Below are 22,274 nucleotides of genomic sequence, written 5' to 3'. Positions count from 1 at the left end.
AGACATTAGAGAAGATCTGTGATGGAACCCAAGAGGGTTAAAGAAGAACCCAATGGGGCCATTATTGGTTCAAGGTTAAAGCCAAGAGATGCTGCGTGGTTTTCATGCCACCATCAATGAAGGGGGGGGGAGGGAGTGGTCCCATGATCCCTAAGTAAATAGTTTCCCTCGCCGGACTCTGTGAATCATGGTGTGAATAATGGTGAGTGCGTGGGAGGACCAGGCCCTCGCCCGGGGTCCCCTGCGCCTCTCCCAGCCCTGGATGACGGTCGCCCTGCCCTTTGGCCCCCAGCCCGGCTGACACGTTTCGGCCTGACCGAGCTGCGCCTCCTCCTGCCTGGGTGAGGGAACGCCGCGCTCACACGGGGCGCCTCCCTCAGGCCACTGCAGGAATGCCACTTGTATGACACTTCACTGACATGCCTGGCAGAAATGCAGTGAGCAGTACATGCCTGTGTCACTGCAGCACAAGCTGGCAGCCACTGCAAAGAGGTTTTAATATTTATTTCTTATATATAAAACTCATTTTTTTATTTAAAAGTCCATTTTTTACAGTGTTTTCTCCTCTTCTGGCTGTTGTCTCCTTATTCTGCATAGCAAGACTCTTCCTAGATGTTAAAATCATGTTGAATCCTCCCTCTCTCTCTCTCTCTCTCTCTCTCTCTCTATCACCTCCCTCCATCCACCTTTTTCCTTTCCCTCCTTATCTGTCACTCCTTCCTATCTTCCATCGCACGCGGACACTGATTGAATTGGCCTGGGACATGTGAGGTGGCTGTGGTTTGTCACTGGCCCCCTCACCCTCCCCGACTGCCGCCATCAGTCCGTCATCCTCTTTCCCTCCTGTTTCCTGTCTCACTCCACTTTGGTGTCACTTTGGGTTCTGTGGATTGGCTGCTGCCTCCCTTTCTGTGCTCTTTGTGCCTGACAGCAGCCCCTTGTCTGCCGATCTGTGCACCTCCCATCACTGGAATCCACAGCTGTCAATCACAGGGTTTAACCCAATGGGAGCCGCAGGATTGATTAAAACGGATGGGAAGTGATTGAAACGTGACCGGTCATGCTAATCTCGAACAGCGCGGGTTTTCTGTCCCATGCTTAGTGATTAGTGTGCCGAGGGGTCGTTGAGGGGTCTTTTATTTGAACTGCCAATAAAAAGTCCTGTTAATTTATCCTTCTGTGGAGGAGCTGACTGGTCCGTGTTTTCGGCACCTCAAACAGCGTAGCGCAGCCATCGGCACGGCTTATAGGGGTTAGGGTTTGCAGACCCTCCCCAGGACAGGGATCCTGCTGGAATCTGACGCGGAGGGCCTCCCCCCGCCTGGGTCTGTGCTGCGTCAGCTGCTTCCCTCCTGCTTCCTGTGGCCACTCCTTTGTTTGCTGTCTGTCTGCCTGCGTGTGTGCGTGCCTGCGTGTGTGCGTGCCTGAGAGTGTGTGTGCATGCCTGCCTGTCTGTCTGTCTGCCTGCCTAGCTGCCTGCCTGCCTGTCTGCCTGCCTAGCTGCCTGCCTGTCTGTCTGCCTGCCTGCCTGTCTGTCTGTCTGCCTGCCTAGCTGCCTGCCTGTCTGTCTGCCTGCCTAGCTGCCTGCCTGCCTGCCTGCCTGCCTGCCTGCCTGCCTGCCTGTCTGTCTGCCGGTCTGTCTGTCTGTCTGTCTGTCTGCCTGTCTGTCTGTCTGTCTGCCTGCCTGTCTGTCTGTCTGCCTGCCTGCCTGCCTGCCTGTCTGTCTGTCTGCCTGCCTGTCTGTGTGCCCTGCTTCAGAGTGTTCCTTTTCTGCAGTACTGTAGTGTAGGTATACTTGTAGAGGCTAGGCAGTCACCTCCTTCGACACACATACTTCCTGCATAACACACCTGCACATTACCGGTTGACTGGCACTCCCCATTTCAGCCAGAGGTATGTGCCCTGGTCTCTCACACTCTGCATCACATTTACGTTTTTGGTAGCTTTTGTCTGAAGTGATACGCCTGGCAGACAGCACACTGGAAATGCATAGAATCTACCAACAGAAAAGCTTTTGAAATTCATCACCAAGAACAAAGCAGCCAGTCGTGTGATGTGAAACCGTCTCCCTGGAATAGCCAGAAAGGGGGGCAGGGGGCAGGGTGGGGGGACGGCGCCACATGTGATCCCAGAAGATCCTTCAGGGTTCTGCTCAGCAGGAGTATTTAAGTGGGATTTTGTCAGCTGATAAATCGGCAATAATCCAGCAGTGATCCAGCAGTGATCCACTGGCCTGCCTTCTCTCTTTTTCTGTCAGATGTGGGCCGATAACTTTGGGCAGTGTGGCTCCGGTGATCCTGGGGGCGTGGGTGGGTGCCTGGGGGGGGGGGGGGTCACTGTTGGAGCCTTGGCCTGCTTTCAGTGTCCTGCATGATGCTCCCACACCGCAGAGGGGAGTTCCTGTGGCGTGTCTGTGAGTGTGTCACTGCAGTGAGTGTGCACTGGTGAGGAAGAGAAGCCGCAAAGAGTGAGTCACTGAGGTCGGCTGGATCCCAAACAAACTGTATCTCTGTCACTGTCATGAAGAAAATGTCAAAATGTGCTCATTTCCTGAATATATGTGTTGAAAAAAAAGAATAGTGGGAGGGACCAAGGAGCAGCTGGATGACTGACAGCTGGCCTGACCTGTCCTGTTGGACGAGGCAGTGGCACATGGCCATCATCCGGGCCCAGCCCCACTCTGCAGCCTGACCTTTCCTTATAAAGGCATCTTGGTATTAATATCCCTGGGTGGGGCTTCTCTGAGGGGGTGGGGCTGTGGGGGGAGGAGCTGTACTCTAAGCTCAGCCATGGCAGAATAGAACTTTGCTTCTCGCTGGGGGGGGGGGGGGGGGGGGGTTTGGTTGAGTTTCCTGTGTTCTTGCTGCCTGCAGGCTTCATCTTGTCCCGAGTTCCCCAGAAATGCTGCCTGTCTAGTGTGTCCCTTGCAGTGAGCCCCCCACCCCCGAGTCACCTGGCATGTGCACTCACTCTCTCACACCGCGGGGTGAAAGCTGACGCCGGCAGCGTCCTTGGGGGTGGAGCGTCTCTCCTGCTCCCCCGCTCCCCGCCAGCTGAACTTCACCCACAGCCCTCGCATTCTTCGGGCCTGACATCATCGCACACACTCGCCCTTCCCTGGGCTTTGCCTCGTCCCCCCATCATTTCCCATCGTTTCTCAGTGCTTCCTGGTTTCTTCCTCTCCCCCATACTCACGTGTCCTCCCTTCTCTCTCGTGCGCTTTGGTATCTGCTTCCCAAAGCGCTTTCTTCCCTCAGCTATGCTTTCTGGCTCCTTTCTTTCACTGTGGAGAATTTTGCACAGAGACGATTTGCGTCTCTTGACTCTGATGTCTTGAAGCCAGAGAGCGCCCTCTGTTGAGGGGGCAGTAGTTACACAGTGCCTACCTGGTTACCTTTTCTTACTGTAATTGGGGGCCAAACACTGGGGTGCCCCCCCTTCCCTGGTTCCTGTAGACACATCCAGTGCAGCTCCGAGTGCTTCCATGAGAGCCGGCTGATCTCTGAACCTCTGGGACAGAGTCGCAGTTTGGACTGTTCGAGCCCAACTGCCACACCGCAAAATGCCCCCCCAGGAATAGCTCAGCCCGAAAGTTTATAAATAGCTCACTGAGGGGGGCGGTATCCGGGCTTAAGTGAGGTATGTATATAGAACCACAGAAGGCAGCTGGTTCTCATGTGTTCGGAGTCTCTCTCTCCGCTGCTAATTAAAAGGCTTTTCCTGGCATCACAGAGCAGCAAAAAATCCCTGTGAATGGGGGGGGTGTGTGGGAAGTTTTCCTCGGAAAGCTACGCCGATGTGTGAAACTTCGCTACGCTCTTCCTCTGCCGTAGCGTGATGGACGGACTCAGACTCTCGCTGTGCCTCTGGGTCTGTGGGACCCTAGTCGCCTTGACAACAGCCCGTGACTCATCTTCAGCTCCCTGTGATTGTGACACTTGGTGGCATGTGCGTGTCTGCTACAGTACTGGGGCTCAAAGGCAAGTGAAGGAAACGAGTGAGTGGCAGAGTGGGAATTGGGGGGTGAGGACAGAACACAGAATTGGGTCACATGTTTCCATTTCGAACTTCCCGAGGCCCAGCAGCCAATCACGCGGCAGCATTTCTGTCAGCTGGCTTCTCTCCCGAAGCAGTGACGTCTCACCGTAGATTTTTCTGAGCGAGATTCTTCTGGCAACCATGAGGGCAGCTTTGGCACTAAAGCCAAGGTGTGTCTGCTGTGGGGGGGGGGGTGGTGGTGGTTATAATCAACATGGTTCTTTGTAACAGCCAATCCATTGTCTCATTCATAAGCCTTTTTGTGTGTGTTTGTGTGTGTCTCCACGCTGGCTGACTCCACAGACTGACTCCACAGACTGACTTTGTGTCTTTGGTTGCCGCTGCACGGCAGTTTCGGTGAGTGTTTGAGAGGCCGGCATCGGAGGAGCCGCCATTGATGAGGCGTCGTCCTGCAGTCGTGGGGGATTGAGAGCGAGTGGCAGCCGCAAGGCAGGTATGCAGAAGGGTGTCCCGGGCAGGCGGTGTTTGTGTTCGTTTCCATGGCATCCGGGCAGTGCCACAAGGACACTTTCTCAGTGCGAACAGTGAAGGCCAGGCCGGCGTTGGCTAATCGCATTGGGAAAGATCTGGAACGTCTCACACATGCTGATGTTTCGGAGGGGTCAGAGGTGGATGCCTGAACTGGGGCAGAATACCCATGGTTGTAAATGGCCAAGCCTCCCCCTCAAAGACCATCACAGAGCCTGTCTCTGCCTCGCTCCGCTTATCACTGCCGGTGCTCTGGGGGGGAGGCAGTGCTCACATTCCTGAGGGCTGGGAATTCGTGCAGTACTGTCACACGGCACTGTTTTTAAAAGCTGGAAATCAGTGACAGTGGTGGAAAATACTGACTTTTCTACTCATGAAAGCAACACTCAGATTCCAGTTATTCACTTTGTGTCACCACTAGAGGGCAGCGTGTCTCCCTTAGCGCCCAGTGACCTTCACCTGTGCTCTACCTGCAGTGCACATGGTTATGGAGCAAGGGGGCGGAGATCAAGGAAGAGTGGTGTGTCTATCAAATATTCACTGCCGTGCCCCCTCCCCCCCAGCACAGGTCCCGGCTCCTCTGTAGCTCAGCTTTGTTCTTCAGTTCGGTTTCCACTCCAGTGACTCGCCGCTGTAGTTCTGCTGGTTTCGTCGCAGCCGACAGCAACAAGTACAGGGAGTAACAGAACAGCCCTGATAATGGGCAGGATCAGGGCTGTGACCCTTATCGAGTCGGTGGCAGATTCTGGCTGCTGACATCGCCTGAGAAACCGGGGGCGGGAGGGGGGGTCACACTGCAGCGTGACTTCAGCCCCGCCTGGCAATCTGAAGCAGAGAATGCCGGAGAAATTAAAGTGGCAAAATGTTTTATTCTCAGACAGAAATTGAGATGCTGAGAAAACTGGCATGGAAGGTGACTGGAATAGCCCCCCCTCCCCCCCAGTGGGTTTGTCCAGATGTGGGAGTGAGGCGACGTTTGTTGTGGCTTTTATGGTGATCTGCTTTGATTTAAAGAGTGCCTCAGGGAGGGGGGACAAAGGAGTGTGTGTGTGTGTGTGTGTGTGTGTGTGTGTGTGTGTGTGTGTGTGTGTGTGTGTGTGTGTGTGTCGGGGGGGTGGGTGGGGCGCTATTACTTTCTCATACCTGTCATTGATAGTCTTTGAAAGGTGAGAACTGGGCTAGGATATGCTAGGCTATGCTGGGCAAACTGGGGGGCGCACTGGGAAAAGTACAGGCTGGGAGGAGTGTTTGGGGGTGGAGTGGCACTTTGGGGGGGGCTGCTTCCTCTGTAGGGAGAGAGGAGGGGAGGCGGAGCAGGGATGACAGAAGGAGTAGCCTCACGCACTTGACGGAGTCGTGGTGAAAACGGCGGCGCGGCTCTTCTGACGGCGATTCAGGTCTGCGAAGGGTCACTAGCCTGAGCGACAGTGTCAGGGCATACAGCAAGGAGGCAGACATGGTGAGAGAGCAGCTTTTCCCTAACACAGCCGGACTGGTGAGCCAGCGCTGCACTGCAGAGAATGTGTGTAGCCCGAGTGTGTGTGTAGCCCGAGTGTGTGCGAGTCGGGAGGACATGTTCTGCCGCGCAGAGGGAGCAGACAGGGCGGAGGTTTCTGCGCAGTTGGCTCCGTCCCTTAGCCATGCCGTGTGCCTGCATAGCTGCTCACCACCATGTTTTGTGTCGTGTTCCCCGTATTTAGGTTTTTGGACCTGTTAATGCAGTGTATAACAAGCTTTTGCCAGTGCTATCCCCAGTCACGTCTTGCTTTTCCTCTGTTTCCTGGCTGGCTTTCTCTGCCCTAGAGGCTGTTAAAAGCGCCCGCTGTCCTCTCGCTGTCTCTGCCCTAGAGGCTGTTAAAAGCGCCCGCTGTCCTCTCGCTGTCTCTGCCCGAGGGGCTGTTAAAGCGCCCGCTGTCCTCTCGCTGTCTCTGCCCGAGGGGCTGTTAAAGCGCCCGCTGTCCTCTCGCTGTCTCTGCCCGAGGGGCTGTTAAAGCGCCCGCTGTCCTCTCGCTGTCTCTGCCCGAGGGGCTGTTAAAGCGCCCGCTGTCCTCTCGCTGTCTCTGCCCGAGGGGCTGTTAAAGCGCCCGCTGTCCTCTCGCTGTCTCTGCCCGAGGGGCTGTTAAAGCGCCCGCTGTCCTCTCGCTGTCTCTGCCCGAGGGGCTGTTAAAGCGCCCGCTGTCCTCTCGCTGTCTCTGCCCGGAAGGCCATTAAAGCGCCCGCTGTCCTCTCGCTGTCTCTGCCTGAGGGGCTGTTAAAACGCCTGCTGTCCTCTCGCTGCTCTTGTTTCTGATATTCTGCCACACACCTTCTGTCCTTTTCTATACTTGCTAGAGCACATTTGCGCATGATGGTGTTGGTCTATTTTAAAGACCCCTGAAAGTTTTTTTTTTAATAAATTGGTTGATTCTTACATAAATAATTATTTATTAACTTGTAAGCAAAAAAAACTGCGTATGATTTTTCAGTGTGGGGCGTGGCTCTGGACTTGGCGATAGGTGGATCTTAAGGGGGTGTGGTTACGGAGGTCGGCGGGGCTGCAGACACCTGGGCTTTGGAGCCAAATGGGCATATAAATTGTAACATCACTACATTTGTGGCACTGTCAGTGTTTTTTAACACCACGCCCCCTGCTGACTGCATTGGGAATAGCATTCCCAGATGGTTATTCTGCATGTTCATTCTCATGATAATGTACTGCGTCTTGCACTGCCCAAGGCCCTGTTACAGCAGTTCGGCTGCTGTCCTCCCTGCTGTTATGATAGTGACGCATAAGCAGGGTAATGTTACGCTTGTGCAGGAAATCTGTGCGTATTTGTGCCTCCTCTCTGGCTCCCCCATGGCGATTCGGCAAAGTGTGCTTTACACAGGTGTGAATTTGGCTCCACGGTCCTGAGTCTCATCTTCCTGCTGGAAACACTCGAGTCCCACGGGGGGTGGGTTAGGGCACCGGGGGGCTGCACAGTACCATCCCTGTGCATTCTGTATTCTGTGCACTGCCCTGGGCCTCAGGCCAGCCCGCCTTCTCAGCATGAGTCCCCCCCCCAGCTCATTGGCAGGTTACTAGGGGAAGCCCTGCTCGGTGACGTGGGCAGGGTGGGGGCCAGGTGGGGGAGAGCAAGTGCTTCCCCAGACTGCCTTTTGTTTTCAGCACAGGATCTGGAAAAAATCTCCACTGCAGGAGGGGGTGGGGGGGGGGTGTTAATGCAGAGATCCTGTACTGGGATGGTTCAGGGAGGGGCCAGGAAAATCCCAGCCATTACGCCCAGCGAGGCACAATGGCTGGCTGCTCGGGAGCCAGGCTCCTCCTCCGGGCCCTTTGCCATTTTAACCGAAACCTTTCCTGTTCCAGAGCCCTTGCCTCATTGGGCTTGTTAACCATGAGAGGTAGCCCGCTAAGGACGGCTTTAACGAGCCTAACTAAGCCTTAACGAGCCCTTTGAGAGGATGGCTCTGCAGGCTTGCCCTTCTTCCTGCCACCTGTGAACCGTAGCTGACATCGTCACATTCAGCTCAGGTTCCTGCAGGCTCTCCTTCCATCTGGGCCCGTAATCCCCTCACCGCACTCTGTCCCTTGTTATTACTCTCTGAAAACTGAGACTGTTTTCTTTTAATGGGAGTTGGGAGCCTTCAGAGCAGGACGGCACTCGACTGGCATCAGCCAGCCTGCTGCAGCCCCACATCCCCCCTCCTGCTTGTGTGCCTCTTACCAGCTCGAGCCTCGTTAATTAAAATGTTGAGCCAGGTGTGCTCTGCCCCCCGCCCCCCCCATTGGGATTCATAACAACTCTGCCAATAACACAACAACAGTGCAGACAGGCGCTGCGTTAGTGCCGAGCGTGTCGGAGTTACCGTCCTGCCACTGTCGGGTCGCTCGGGCTGCACCATAACCGCTGGCACCATGGAGCTGAGCGACATCCGCGGTCTGATGCGTAGAACCCAAGCGGTCATCACTGAAAATGGATTTATGATGAAACACCTGGCCGACCCACAGCTCGGCTCTGTGGGTCTCACGCTCGGCTTTGCTGCCTCCTCTCTCTCCTAGAGTAAAAATGACAGGAAGTGAACTTGGCTTTGCTTGAGCGAAATGCTTGTGCGTCTTACCTCAAGTCTGTGTCTGTGTCTGTGTGTCTGTGTGTCTGTGTGTCTGTGTCTGTCCTGCTGGTCTCCTTCACATGTTTACCATCCATGCTGGAGCACATGAGCTGGCCTGAGGTTTGGGCCACATGCCCATCTGCCCAGAGAGGGGTCTGCTGGGGGTGTTCCTGCAGTTCTGGGTGGGGGCTGCTCATGAGATTCTGTTGTCACTGTGTGCCCCTGCAGGTGGTGGGCATGATGGAGAGTGCCCTGACGGCTCGGGACCGGGTGGGGGTGCAGGACTTTGTGCTCCTGGAAAACCACACCAGTGAGGCGGCCTTCATGGAGAACCTGCGTAAGAGGTTCAAAGAGAACCTCATCTATGTAAGAGTCACACACACGCGCTCGTGCACACACACATACTCATCTTTTTAACAACATCTACAACTTCATCTATATAAGAGACAAGTGGGCACACCTAGAACCTTAATGTTCTGCATGTTTATCTGGCTCTGAAATTGACGACCATCTGATTATTACATTTTTAGGGGCTGCGTGCATGTTTATCTTAGCTGGAGTCTGGATGTTTGTGTGCGACACCCTGAAGGATTCTTGTCGTCGGGCTGATTGTCTCTGCTTTTTCCGGCCCGCCGCTCCCAGACGTACATCGGGTCGGTTCTGGTCTCCGTCAATCCATACAAGGAGCTGGAGATCTACACCAAGCAGCACATGGAGCGCTACCGTGGAGTCAACTTCTACGAGGTGTCCCCGCACATGTGAGTCGGCCCGCCGCTCGTCCGGCCCGCCGTTCCTCCTATTTTGCCGTCTGTGTTGTTCGGTTGTTTTTTCACATGGTTGCCAGGTAGCGTGGGAGCCGCTGTGGGATGTACCGGCATTCTGCTCTCCTGTGAGCAGCACATTCCAGGGCTCAGTCCCGGTCGAGGGGGGGCTTGTCGACCCTGTTTTCCTCTTGGATGTAGAACACTCATCTTACCCCCCCCCCCCCCCCCCCCACCGCGTGACCAGCTAATGTAAAGGTGATGAAAAGATCCCTTCTTCCCTGCGCTATCCAGCGATGCGACTCCCACTGACTCGGCAGAACAGCTGTGAAGCTACAATGGAGTCAGTGCTGGTGTCACGCTGAAATCCTTCCCTGGGAAAACGACCAGCCTTGCGGCCTCGCTGGCCTTTTCTCGACACACATACTATGCTGCTCTTAGACGTGTGGTTTCACACTCTGCTGAGGGACGCGTCTGTCCAGGCGGGTAATGCAGAAGGTCTTGTGTTCTTAGTTCCAGACTATATTAATACAGGAAATGCCTTATGTATCTCTGGCACAAGATGGAGATGAACTGACGTCTGTGATATTTGATCTGGGTGCCTCTAAATCAGGCCGTCCGGCTGCAAGGTAACATCAGCTTGTCCTTCTTCTCACCTCAGCTGTTTGTTCAGAACGTACTTGCTTTCCATCCACAGGTTTCGCGTGAGAGCTCGGTCTTATGCGAGTCAACATTTTTTTCCAGGAAATGTTTTAATGAATTCAGTTCATTTAACAGCAAATCAGCGCTGTCTAGGGTGGGCCAGACCGTGGTTTTGTAATTGTTTACTCTTAGTAGTGTTTTGTCTGCATGTTTTAATGTTTTTCTCTGTCCGCCAAATTACACGTTACAGCGTCTTGCATCACTGTTGTTGTGAAACACCCGAAACAATGACGTCAGTTCATGCATTCCTGTGGTGCAACGCTGAAATTCTTCCCCTGTTTCATTAGAGTCAGTGGTGCAACGCTAAATCCCTTCCCTCACTTTCATCGCACAGCTATGCCGTATCCGACAACGCATACCGCTCCATGCGGGCGGAGCGACGGGACCAGTGCATCCTGATCTCGGGCGAGAGTGGGGCCGGCAAGACCGAGGCGTCCAAGAAGATCCTGCAGTACTACGCCGTGACCTGCCCTGCCAGCGAGCAAGTGCAGACTGTGAAGGACCGGCTGCTGCAGTCCAACCCCGTGCTGGAGGTGAGCCTGCGAGCGTCGTGATGCCGCCCTGCCGCCCGTCTCCGCCTCAAAGGAGAGTTGCAAAATCTGGACTTGCAGCATTTATGCCATTTCCACTGTCAGCTGCTAACCCCCCCCCCCCAACCCCCCCCCCCCCCCCCCCCCCCCACGACCCAGAGCTGCTCTCCAGCTGTCGGATTCTCCTCTGGGGGGGTCTCACTGTGAGCCCCAAACACAGGGTTGGTTTAAGAACTGAAGGCCAAAAGGCACTTTTCTGTTGTCTGAAAATGCCTCCCCTTTGCCCCCCCCGTGGTCGCAGGCTTTTGGAAACGCCAAAACCTTGCGCAATGACAACTCCAGTCGCTTCGGGAAATACATGGACATCCAGTTTGACTTCAAGGTGAGTGTGGTTATTGCTTTGGTTGATTTGCATTAATTGCTCCGCCAGCTTCTGGCCAGGCCGTACCTACATGAAGCCTGTTCCCTTTGTGTTTCACTGCCCCCCCCCCCCCCACCCCCACCCCCGCGCCCATTCCTGTTTTCCTTTCGCTGTTTGCAGGGTGCACCAGTGGGTGGCCACATCCTGAACTACCTGCTGGAGAAATCCCGTGTGGTTCACCAGAACCACGGCGAGAGGAACTTCCACATTTTCTACCAGCTGATCGAGGGAGGAGATGAGGACCTGCTGAGGAGACTGGGCCTGGAACGCAACACGCAGCAGTACCAGTACTTGGTCAAGGTGAGTCAGTGACCGCGGGGCCGCCCAGCCCGTGTGCGCGGGGCACATATTCACATCCTCTTGGTCTGGTGTTGGTTAATAGATTACCCCCCGCCCCCCCCCACTTAACACTGTTAGAAATTCCAGCTTCCGTCGCTGCTGGAGTGTGTGTAACCACCCCACCCCCTGGGGCCACATCCTCTGCTTAATAAGCCTGTGTGTGTGTGTCTGTGTGTGTCTGTGTGTGTGCATGTGTGTGTGTGTGTGTGTGTGTGTCTGTGTGCTCATGTCCCCACAATGTGATAAAAACCTTTATTTTTTCAGTTCCCACAAGGGGAAACTACATTTTATAGAAATCTATGGATGCAATAAAAAACCTGAAAATGCCAAAAGTTTTATATTTTGCTTGGTTACTTATGGTTAAGGTTAGGTGGGGGTTAGGGGTGTCATTGTTGGGATTAAGGTTTTTCCTATAGAAAAGAATGTAGAGTCCCCACAATGATATAGATACCTAATACGTGTGTGTGTGTGTGTATGTGTGTGTGTGTGTGTGTGTGCCCGTGTGCACCTGTGCCTGCGTCTGGCCCTGTGGATGTGCTGTAGGTCTGATTCATTCTGGCACTTTGCATCGTCTCCCAGGGAAACTGCCCAAAGGTGAGCTCAATCAACGACCGCAATGAGTGGAAGGTGGTGAGCAAGGCCCTGACGGTCATCGGCTTCAGCGAGGAGGAGGTGGAGGTGAGCACACGCCTGGAAACCTTCACACACCACTCACCTATTATTTTTTTTTATCATATTTTAAAAATGAAGCTGATTGGAGGAGTAGCTTGTCAGTCACAGACAGCAGCCAGTCAGTTTCCTAGAGGTCCAGCTGAAATCTGGCTGCCTTAGCAGACTGCTGACACAGCCCAATGGGATGAGGGCATTTCCTGCCCCAGCTCCACGGTTACTGAGCACCCAATCAGACGCAACCACAGCCATTTCTTTTAAAGGAACAACGGCCAGTCTATCTCCTGCAGTAATGGGTGTGGGGGCAGTTAGTTTGCTGTTGGGGCAGTAATCTTTTTCCATTTGTCTTTTGGGGGGGGTGGGGGGAGCATGATTTCTGTGCTGTGTAGCCAGACCTGGGAGGCTCTGATAAAGACAACTGGTAAAGTAAATATTCCCCCTTAACGTATTGAGTGCAAAATAGATTTTTTATTAATTTGTGCTTATCTGTGCTTTTGTTATACGTTTGCTTTGGAGCCATCGGCCTTGGGCTCGTAGATTTTTTTTTAGGCTATAATTTGAGAGGTAGGGTGTGTCTGAATGTCTTCCTGTCCTGCCGACTCCATCCAGGAGCTGCTCAACATTGTCGCCAGCGTTCTGCACTTGGGAAACCTCCAGTTCGGCACGGAGGAAAGCGGATATGCGTACATCACCACGGACACCCAGATCAAATACCTGGCCCGGGTGAGAGGGCCACAGATGTTCATTACGTCAGCCTCGCTGCATTCACTCCCTTTCCGGAGGCTTCTGCCGCTGCTCTTAGTGTGTCGGCCCTTTAATTGTGGTGATTGTTGCGTTTGGCTTTGACGGTTTATCACATTATAAATAATTTGCAGTTGGTAGGTGTGGAGGGGGCGGCTCTCAAGGAGGCTCTGACTCACAAGAAGATCATCGCCAAGGGAGAGGAGGTGAGCGTGGCAGGTCTCTGCCGGGCCCCAGACTTTGTTTTGGTGCGACCTTCAGGGTTGCTGGTAGACCTGCCGGCCAGTAAAGAACATTCCGGTCTGCTCACAGCTGCCCGGCTTGTTCCCTTTCAGTTGATGAGCCCCTTGAACCTGGAGCAGGCAGCGTCCGCCCGGGACGCCCTGGCTAAGGCCGTCTATGGTCGCACCTTCTCCTGGCTGGTCAACAAGATCAACCACTCTCTGGCCTTCAAGGTACTTACTGCCTTAGGGCGGAGGGTTTGTCCTGGTGCCGTTTAGCACACTTTCTCTTGGAGTGAACTTAGGCCTGCATCTCTAGGCCAGGCTGGAAAATATGATGGCGTTTTGTTTTGGAAGTGGAAGGCAGGGTTCTGGGACAGGTGCTGGTGCTCCCCCTTGTGGACTGATCAGATCACTGCAGTTTTTGGTGCTGCTCATGAGAAATCCTTGCCCTGTCTGAGTTGGTGGTTTTTATGTTGCAGGATGAGCAGTTTCCCAGCAGTAAGAATACCTCAGTCATTGGTTTGTTGGACATCTATGGGTTTGAAGTCTTCCAGCAGAACAGGTACCATCGCTTTCAGTTCACCCAGCTTCATCTACAGTGCCACTGCACCAAAATGCTTTACAAAGGCAGAATATCACTCATACATTTTAGTTTAGAGCCATATTTGTTTTCCGTATCTGAACGTCTCCCTAAAGCTGCAGCTCACTGTGTTTCCACTGAAGGACATTGTGTCTGGTGGATTTAAGTCTGACTTGATTGACTAATTGTTGCTGTGGGTAGGATTCCTGAGTGGATTCCTGAGTGGATTCCTGACAAATTTCACCAACTTGCTATTTTTCCTACTTCGGTTGCCATTACATTAAACTTGCTGTGACTGTGGGTCTTGTATAGCTCTGAAAGCGAGTGTCTTTGTTCTGCACAATTAGCTGTGCCTGGACTGAAACTGAGTTTGCACACTAGAGCCATAACACTGCGAGTCTTTGTTCTCGGGGCTGTGTGTCTGTGGCCTGGCTCTGACCTGTGTGATGCCCTCCAGTTTCGAGCAGTTCTGCATCAACTACTGCAACGAGAAGCTGCAGCAGCTGTTCATCGAGCTGACGCTCAAATCTGAGCAGGAGGAGTACGAGTCAGAGGGCATCACGGTGATTATCTTCATTACGCTTCTTGCCATTGCTATAATTGTTGGTAATGATCAGCAGACGCTTATCCTGCAGACCCACAGCTTTGTGCTTTCATGTTACTGGAGATGAGCTTCTCAGTGCTCCCTGGAACAGCTACATGGCTATTATGATCCACATTAAAACCCCCACGCAGGGGGTGCACTGTGTAGTTCTGTGCTTAACCTTTCGAATTTTAGCTGAGGGGAACAGTTCAGTTCAGCAAGTGGGTCAAGACACCTTAGCAGCTAAGTCGACAAATCCACTTAAGAATGAAAGTGTGAAGATCAGTTTCTTTTAATTGCAGTTTGGGGAACAGAGCGACATTCCTCCTGGGGGGGCCCTGAGGGGGGGTGGGGGTGGGGGTAGAGTGGGGGGGGGTCCACACTTGTCCTTATGACGTCTGCAAGTGTAGAGGGTTTTCTCGTGATGTTGATGCATGCCTCGGTTGTGAATCCCCCCCTTCCCCCCCCTCCCATGGGGGGGCCTGTATAGGAGCCTGTTCTCCCCAGTGGGTTTGGAACGCCAGGACGCTGGCATCTTCTGCATTCTTGAATTCTTTGGCTTCTTGACTGTTATAAATATCCCATGGAAGGAGCAGTTGTTTTCCCAAACCCATTACGCCATTAACATAAGGCCTGTTTCTTGTTTTAGTGGGAACCGGTCCAGTACTTCAACAACAAGATCATCTGTGATTTGGTCGAAGAGAAGTTTAAAGGCATTATCTCCGTTCTGGTGAGGAGCACGGCTCTCTTCTCTCTCTCTATGTCCTTCGTTTTAAGGTTATGTTGGTGTTTCGCCGGGATGTTGGAAATCTCTGTGCCCAGTCTGTGTCCTGCACACTCTTACCGTCTCTTTCCCTCTGGACTGGCTCTCCCTGCTCCTCCAGGATGAAGAGTGTCTCCGACCTGGAGATGCCAGTGACATCACCTTTCTGGAGAAGCTGGAGAGCACGTTGGGTGGCCACGCCCACTTTGTCACGTAAGTTGACCCATCCTGATAACTGCTGCTGATATGGTATTTTTATTAGCTGTGCGTTTATAATGCTTAGTAAAGTCACTAAGAACACCTTAACCAAACAACTGCAGCTTAATGACGTCTCAAACGTTTTCAAACCCAGTTTTCATTTTCATTCCCATAGCCACAAGCTGGCAGATGGGAAAACACGCAAGGTGATGGGCAGAGAGGAATTCCGGCTGTTACATTACGCTGGGGAGGTCAACTACAACGTCAATGGTAAGAAGGATGTGGGAGAGAGGGGCAGTGCTGAGGAGAAAGGGGGGAGAGAGGAGCAGCAATGAAGAGAAATGGGGGGGAGAGGAGCAGCGGTGAGGAGGATGCGGGGAGAGAGGAGCAGCGGTGAGGAGGATGCAGGGAGAGAGGAACAGCGGTGAGGAGGATGGAGGAGAGGAGCAGCGGTGAGGAGGATGGAGGAGAGGAGCAGCGGTGAGGAGGATGGGGGAGAGGAGCAGCGGTGAGGAGGATGGGGGAGAGGAGCAGTGGTGAGGAGGATGGGGGAGAGGAGCAGTGGTGAGGAGGATGGGGAGAGAGGGACAGCGGTGAGGAGGATGGGGGAGAGGAGCAGTGGTGATGCCTGAGGGCCCATTCTCCCATCCCCTGAAACAGGGAAATGTTCTTTACGTGCTGCTGAGATTAACAGGGTCCTTATCCTCCTGCTTTTAGGCTTCCTGGACAAGAACAACGATCTCCTTTTCAGGAACCTGAAGGAGGTGAGGTCTCTGACGGGATGATTTGGAAGCAGAAGGGGAGGGGAGGACAGCCACTCCTCATTTGTGTATGAATATGTGCTGTGCATCATAAGGATCCAGTGTAAAGCTCCCCTCATGACCCGATGGGCTTACGGAGCCCCCCCCCCCCCCCAGTAGTGGGGCTTCCATCTCCTAACCTGCGTGTCTGCTGACCGTGCTGTCCCTCTGCACAGGTCACGTGCCAGTCAGAAAACAAGATCCTGAGCCAGTGCTTTGACAAGGAGGAACTCTCAGACAAGAAGCGCCCGGAGACGGTGAGGGGGGGGCGGCCTTCCGGACGGCCGGCTGCTGGCGTCTTACTGAGACATGAACATGCAGCAGCTATGCAGCAGTCATACAGGCTTTTCAATGCGCGTTTGGCTGTAGAGCCTGCCGCTCTGGTATTCTTAATGCACATACATGCGTGCAGCCTTCAGAACATGCCGTTTACTGGCAGCCTTGTTCTCCTGAAATGACCATTGGCTGTGTGTGGGTTGGTGGTGTGTGTGTGTGTGTGTCTGTGTGTGTGTGTGTGTGTGTGTGTGTCTTTGTTAGCCATCGCTAGCCCCCCCCACCCCCCACGCTGCCCGTGCCTGGTCAGTCAGCACAGTGTGACTCTGTTCTTCCCAGCCTGCCTCTGGCCAGGTCGTGCTCCTCTTCACTCCCTCTCTCTGCTCTCCTCACCCCTCCGTCTCCTTGTCCTTCTCCTCCTCCTCCCTGTCTGACCGTCCTCTTCGCTGCCCGCAGACGGCGACTCAGTTTAAGACCAGCCTGGCGAAGCTGATGGAAATCCTGATGTCCAAGGAACCCTCCTACGTCCGCTGCATCAAGCCTAACGATGCCAAGCAAGCAGGTAGACCATCGCGCGGCGCTCTGACCGGCCCACGCCTCTCCCTGCCTCTTCATATGCATGAATCTCCTGTGCGCTGTCTGTGACCTGCTGTGCTTCTTACCTTCATTCCCTGATCCTCTGCTTGTATGATATCGCCAGTTTTCCTAAACCCCGGTTTTGCCGTTCCAGTCTCCCCCCCCCCTCCCCCTCATGAATGTACCTCCCTCCTCCAGGCCGCTTCGACGAGGTTCTGATCCGACACCAGGTGAAGTACCTGGGCCTGATGGAGAACCTGCGAGTCAGGAGGGCTGGCTTTGCCTACAGGCGTCGTTACGAGGTTTTCCTGCAGAGGTGAGACCCGCTTCGGTGGATCAGGCTGCTTGTGTAGATGGTCTTTCTGAAAGTCGATGGATCTGAGCTGTAATCGCCGTCGTTATTTTGTGCAAAAGGTTTCAAGGCTTGACTTGGGTCTTAAATTTTAAGATGTACATTACTTTGCAAAGCTCTTAGGCAGTTAAAGTAAATGTTGATTGTCTAATAATAGAAAATGATGTTTAATAATGTTTAATAGTTACATGTTGGTGTAAAACAATGACATTTCTGTTAAAGTCTGCTAGCGTAACCAAATCACCCCAGTATTTGCAGAAACCACTCCATACACCCAAGAGCACTGACCCGCCGTGTATGGCTAACCTCTACCTCATTTGAGCTTTTTAAGTGAATTAATTAGTGAAGTGAGCTGCTTGCTAATTAACAAATTAATGGAATGGCTGAGGTGCCCAGAGGTCTTGTTCATCTAGCAGTTCAAGAAGATATCAGTAACTTTTTAGAGAACAGAAGTAGTTCTTCTTAGTTTTCTCATGTTACTCTTAATTTGTCTATGTTCTGATGTTAAATTGTGCCATTTCTGAGAACATATATACTTACCACTCAGACGAATAGCTTTAAACACTTCCTCTACCTGCCTAAGAGCTCTGTATGTGGGTGGACACTCAAACACCAATGTTGCGGACGTCTGGACTAACTGCTAACATAATTGTCTCCCGCAGGTACAAGTCTCTGTGTCCGGCCACCTGGCCCAACTGGCAGGGCCGCCTGGCCGATGGCGTTTCCACGCTGGTCAAACATCTGGGCTACAAGCCAGAGGAGTATAAGATGGGCAGGTGAGCTGGGTGCGGTGACCAGCCAGGGTTCCCTGACATCTGCACTTGGTTCTCGGAATCTTGGTTCTCGAACGTCTCATACAATTAGGTTTTCAACCATGTTGTTCAGTAAAAAAATGCTTGGGTTGTCGAACGTGTCTTCAGTTCTCAACCACTTATTTCACGCTAAAACCTGTACGCCGTGTCTGCATGGTTCCCCGGGTGCTCCCCTGTGTACGCCGTGTCTGCATGGTTCCCCGGGTGCTCCCCTGTGTACGCCGTGTCTGCATGGTTCCCCGGGTGCTCCCCTGTGTACGCCGTGTCTGCATGGTTCCCCGGGTGCTCCCCTGTGTACGCCGTGTCTGCATGGTTCCCCGGGTGCTCCCCTGTGTACGCCGTGTCTGCATGGTTCCCCGGGTGCTCCCCTGTGTACGCCGTGTCTGCATGGTTCCCCGGGTGCTCCCCTGTGTACGCCGTGTCTGCATGGTTCCTTGTGTGCTCCTCTGTGTACGCCGTGTCTGCATGGTTCCCCGGGTGCTCCTCTGTGTACGCCGTGTCTGCATGGTTCCCCGGGTGCTCCTCTGTGTACGCCGTGTCTGCATGGTTCCCCGGGTGCTCCCCTGTGTACGCCGTGTCTGCATGGTTCCCCGGGTGCTCCCCTGTGTACGCCGTGTCTGCATGGTTCCCTGTGTGCTCCCCTGTGTACGCCGTGTCTGCATGGTTCCCTGTGTGCCCCCCTGTGTACGCCGTGTCTGCATGGTTCCCTGGGTGCTCCTCTGTGTACGCCGTGTCTGCATGGTTCCCCGGGTGCTCCCCTGTGTACGCCGTGTCTGCATGGTTCCCCGGGTGCTCCCCTGTGTACGCCGTGTCTGCATGGTTCCCCGGGTGCTCCCCTGTGTACGCCGTGTCTGCATGGTTCCCCGGGTGCTCCCCTGTGTACGCCGTGTCTGCATGGTTCCCCGGGTGCTCCTCTGTGTACGCCGTGTCTGCATGGTTCCTTGTGTGCTCCTCTGTGTACGCCGTGTCTGCATGGTTCCCCGGGTGCTCCTCTGTGTACGCCGTGTCTGCATGGTTCCCCGGGTGCTCCTCTGTGTACGCCGTGTCTGCATTGTTCCCCGGGTGCTCCTCTGTGTACGCCGTGTCTGCATGGTTCCCCGGGTGCTCCCCTGTGTACGCCGTGTCTGCATGGTTCCCCGGGTGCTCCCCTGTGTACGCCGTGTCTGCATGGTTCCCTGTGTGCTCCCCTGTGTACGCCATGTCTGCATGGTTCCCTGTGTGCTCCCCTGTGTATGCCGTGTCTGCATGGTTCCCTGGGTGCTCCTCTGTGTACGCCGTGTCTGCATGGTTCCCCGGGTGCTACCCTGTGTACGCCGTGTCTGCATGGTTCCCCGGGTGCTCCCCTGTGTACGCCGTGTCTGCATGGTTCCCCGGGTGCTCCCCTGTGTACGCCGTGTCTGCATGGTTCCCCGGGTGCTCCTCTGTGTACGCCGTGTCCGCATGGTTCCCTGGGTGCTCCTCTGTCCCCTTGTCACCTGCTCAACACGATCACCTGCACTTCATAATGGCTTCATTAATTCATCACACATTCACTGTAATGCAGCCAGTCAGCTGGCCCGTAGCATTTCTCCATAGAGAGCAGGTTCGACTTGGTTCCCACTTTCATCTGAACAGTCGCTTTAGATCTGTCCTGACTGCCATTCACCTCGGCTCTCCTCAGGACCAAAATCTTCATCCGCTTCCCCAAGACGCTGTTTGCCACTGAGGATGCTTTGGAAGTGAGGAAGCACGGCCTGGGTGAGCTGCAGTCAGCACTAACTGAATTTGTACTTACTCCTGTCAACTTTATAACCCAACCTCTGTCCCCCCCCCAGCCACCAAACTGCAGGCCTGCTGGAAAGGCTACAGCCAGAGGTCCAAGTACCTTAAGATGAGGCATGCAGGTGAGATACTCAGGTTCTGCTTTGAAATCTTGCCATTGTTGGTCGTTTAGGGCAGCACTTCTGAAACCGGTCCTCAGGGACCCCCAGCCAGTCCACGCTTTCGCTGTCTCCCAGCTCCCTGTAGGGAGTAACCCTATGGTCTGTGAGACAGCAGAAACATGGACCGGCGGGGGCTTGTTGAGTCTAATGGTGCAGTTAGTCCTGTTGCTGACAGCAGGGATGTAGAATACACAGGACTACCTCTCTCCCCCAGCTATCCTGGTCCAGGCTTGGTGGAGAGGTATCCTGGCCCGCAGGGTGGCCAAACGCAGAAGAGAAGCTGCCAATACCATCCGCAGGTGAGCTCTTACTGGACCTGCCATAAGGACATCAGGACTCTTGTCGGCCTTCAGTCCCTATGCCCCTTACTGGAGTTTAGATTCTAAAACACACAAACCTTGATTTCAGGTTCATCAAGGGCTTCATCTTCCGCAAGCATCCACGCTGCCCTGAGAATGAGTACTTCCTGGACTATGTCCGCTACTCCTTCCTCATGACCCTGAAGAGAAACCTGCCTAAAACTGTCCTGGATAAGAGCTGGCCCACTGCTCCGCCAGCACTCACCGAGGTACCCCCCCCACCGGGTGTGCGCACGTCTCCTCGGCCGCGGACGCGGCGGAAGCTGACCGCAATCTCTGTCGGCAGGCTTCGGATCAGCTGCGGAAGCTGTGCATGCAGAACATGGTGTGGAAGTACTGCAAGAGGATCAGCCCCGAGTGGAAGCACCAGGTAGGGGAGGTGTGGTCCACGTGGTCCAGAAGGAAGCTCCTGGTTCATGGAGCAGCTCGCCCTGGGTGCCCCGTCACTGCACTGTCCATAGTCTGCTTTTGTCCTCACTAGACGTTCATGCTAAGAGCAGCCATTTGTAGCCCTTGCCTTTCTGCGCCTCTCCGTCTACATTCCCCACACAAACTGCACAGATTTGATCAGTTCATTGGGTGTTACGGCAGCCAGCTGACCCATAATCCTTTGGGAGTTACTGCGACTTTACACATCCTTGGAGCCTTTTGGTCAGGAGATGCGCTGTTAGGGGTTTGCTGCGGTTTCCTTTCCCACCGCCCTGGTTTTCCGTTGCCATGTCCACCCGGCTTTCATTTCCTCAATCTCGCTTCCGTATCTGCCTTCCCCTGCGGCAGTTCTGCTTGTCGTCCCCAGTAACTCGCTTCCTTCCCCACAGATGGAGCAAAAAATGGTGGCGAGTGAGATTTTCAAAGATAAGAAAGACAACTATCCCCAGAGCGTGGCCAAGCTCTTTGTGGGGACACGACTGAGTGAGTTTGCACACACATGCTGTTCCACAGTACCGCACATATATAATGCAAATCACTGCTAGTGTGCTTTCTGATGACCAAACCTTCATCTTTCCCTCTTCCTCAGATGGGGAAGAGATCAACCCAAAGGTGTTCCAGACTCTAGGCAATGAGAAGATGAAGGTGCTGATGAGGATGATGTTGGATTGCGTCCATATGATGGACCTACAGCATCTTATGTATCTGTGTGTGAGCCCATGTCGCTGTCTGGTCTCACTCTGCACGTCTGGCTATCTTTCCCAGTACGGTGTCCCAGTCACCAAATACGACAGGAAGGGGTACCGGGCTCGACCTCGCCAGCTCCTGTTGACTGGCACCTACGCTGTACTCGTGGAAGATGCCAAGGTCAAACAGCATATCGACTACTCCACACTCCAGGGTCTGTAATCACAGTGACTGGGGTTACTGTAGTCTTCTCTTGTGTGTGGTGGGAAAAGTCAGAGTTACAACCTGTACCCGGTTTGGCTTGCAGGCATATCGGTCAGCTCCCTGAGCGATGGACTCTTTGTCCTGCACCTACCATGCGAGGACAATAAGCAGAAGGTGAGATGGGTGGCTGTTGTCAGGGTAACTGTGGGTGCTATGGAAACCATGTACAATGTTTACATTTAAAGGAAATTGATATTTGAGCCGCTGGTGCATGGCTACCATTCCGACCCAGAATGCAGCCTCATGATTGTGATGTGTAGGAACGCCCAGAATACAGCCTCATGATTGTGATGTGTGGGAACACCTAGAACACAGCCTTCATGAATGTGACGTGTGGGAACACCTAGAACCCCGCCTTCATGAATGTGATGTGTGGGAACACCTAGAACACAGCCTTCATGAATGTGATGTGTGGGAACACCTAGAACACAGCCTTCATGAATGTGATGTGTGGGAACACCTAGAACACAGACTTCATGAGTGTGACGTGTGGGAACACCTAGAGCACAGCCTTCATGAATGTGACGTGTGGGAACACCTAGAACACAACCTTCATGAATGTGATGTGTGGGAAACACCTAAAACACAGCCTTCATGAATGTGATGTCTGGGAACACCTAGAACACAGCCTTCAAGATTGTGATGAGTAGGAACAAGTTGCCTCTTGCAT

At 53.7% G+C, this 22,274-nt stretch overlaps 1 protein-coding gene and 1 long non-coding RNA gene across 5 annotated transcripts in view; one reads left to right on the top strand and one right to left on the bottom strand.

The window, feature by feature from the left end:
* The window catches only part of LOC125712240 (unconventional myosin-Ic-like), a 31,093-nt gene that overhangs the window by 6,099 nt on the left and 2,720 nt on the right, over positions 1 to 22,274 (top strand). For 2 of the 4 annotated variants that reach the window (XM_048982089.1, XM_048982092.1), the window contains 28 exons: positions 8,848 to 8,985; positions 9,262 to 9,377; positions 10,417 to 10,615; positions 10,914 to 10,994; positions 11,154 to 11,333; positions 11,952 to 12,050; positions 12,651 to 12,764; positions 12,917 to 12,988; positions 13,118 to 13,237; positions 13,486 to 13,568; positions 14,044 to 14,149; positions 14,819 to 14,899; positions 15,054 to 15,145; positions 15,306 to 15,400; positions 15,848 to 15,894; positions 16,107 to 16,187; positions 16,660 to 16,765; positions 16,978 to 17,095; positions 17,794 to 17,907; positions 19,604 to 19,680; positions 19,758 to 19,826; positions 20,080 to 20,164; positions 20,274 to 20,433; positions 20,511 to 20,594; positions 21,043 to 21,136; positions 21,243 to 21,298; positions 21,419 to 21,554; positions 21,648 to 21,718. In XM_048982089.1, the coding sequence (XP_048838046.1) occupies positions 8,848 to 8,985; positions 9,262 to 9,377; positions 10,417 to 10,615; positions 10,914 to 10,994; positions 11,154 to 11,333; positions 11,952 to 12,050; positions 12,651 to 12,764; positions 12,917 to 12,988; positions 13,118 to 13,237; positions 13,486 to 13,568; positions 14,044 to 14,149; positions 14,819 to 14,899; positions 15,054 to 15,145; positions 15,306 to 15,400; positions 15,848 to 15,894; positions 16,107 to 16,187; positions 16,660 to 16,765; positions 16,978 to 17,095; positions 17,794 to 17,907; positions 19,604 to 19,680; positions 19,758 to 19,826; positions 20,080 to 20,164; positions 20,274 to 20,433; positions 20,511 to 20,594; positions 21,043 to 21,136; positions 21,243 to 21,298; positions 21,419 to 21,554; positions 21,648 to 21,718 (2,874 nt within the window). Of the gene's footprint in view, positions 1 to 5,832; positions 6,023 to 8,847; positions 8,986 to 9,261; positions 9,378 to 10,416; positions 10,616 to 10,913; positions 10,995 to 11,153; positions 11,334 to 11,951; positions 12,051 to 12,650; positions 12,765 to 12,916; positions 12,989 to 13,117; positions 13,238 to 13,485; positions 13,569 to 14,043; positions 14,150 to 14,818; positions 14,900 to 15,053; positions 15,146 to 15,305; positions 15,401 to 15,847; positions 15,895 to 16,106; positions 16,188 to 16,659; positions 16,766 to 16,977; positions 17,096 to 17,793; positions 17,908 to 19,603; positions 19,681 to 19,757; positions 19,827 to 20,079; positions 20,165 to 20,273; positions 20,434 to 20,510; positions 20,595 to 21,042; positions 21,137 to 21,242; positions 21,299 to 21,418; positions 21,555 to 21,647; positions 21,719 to 22,274 lie in introns of those variants that run through there. The other 2 variants (XM_048982091.1, XM_048982090.1) reach the window with 2 other exon arrangements.
* LOC125712328 (uncharacterized) lies at positions 21,782 to 22,271 on the bottom strand. Its single transcript, XR_007383262.1, has 3 exons — positions 22,143 to 22,271; positions 21,987 to 22,103; positions 21,782 to 21,947 (listed from the first exon to the last, which is right to left on the bottom strand). It is a non-coding gene; the product is annotated as an uncharacterized LOC125712328 (long non-coding RNA).

This window comes from Brienomyrus brachyistius, chromosome 17 (assembly GCF_023856365.1).
Source record: "Brienomyrus brachyistius isolate T26 chromosome 17, BBRACH_0.4, whole genome shotgun sequence".
NCBI lineage: Eukaryota > Metazoa > Chordata > Actinopteri > Osteoglossiformes > Mormyridae > Brienomyrus > Brienomyrus brachyistius.
Note: the sequence above shows the minus strand (reverse complement) of the source record. Positions and strands in the feature narration are given on the sequence as shown.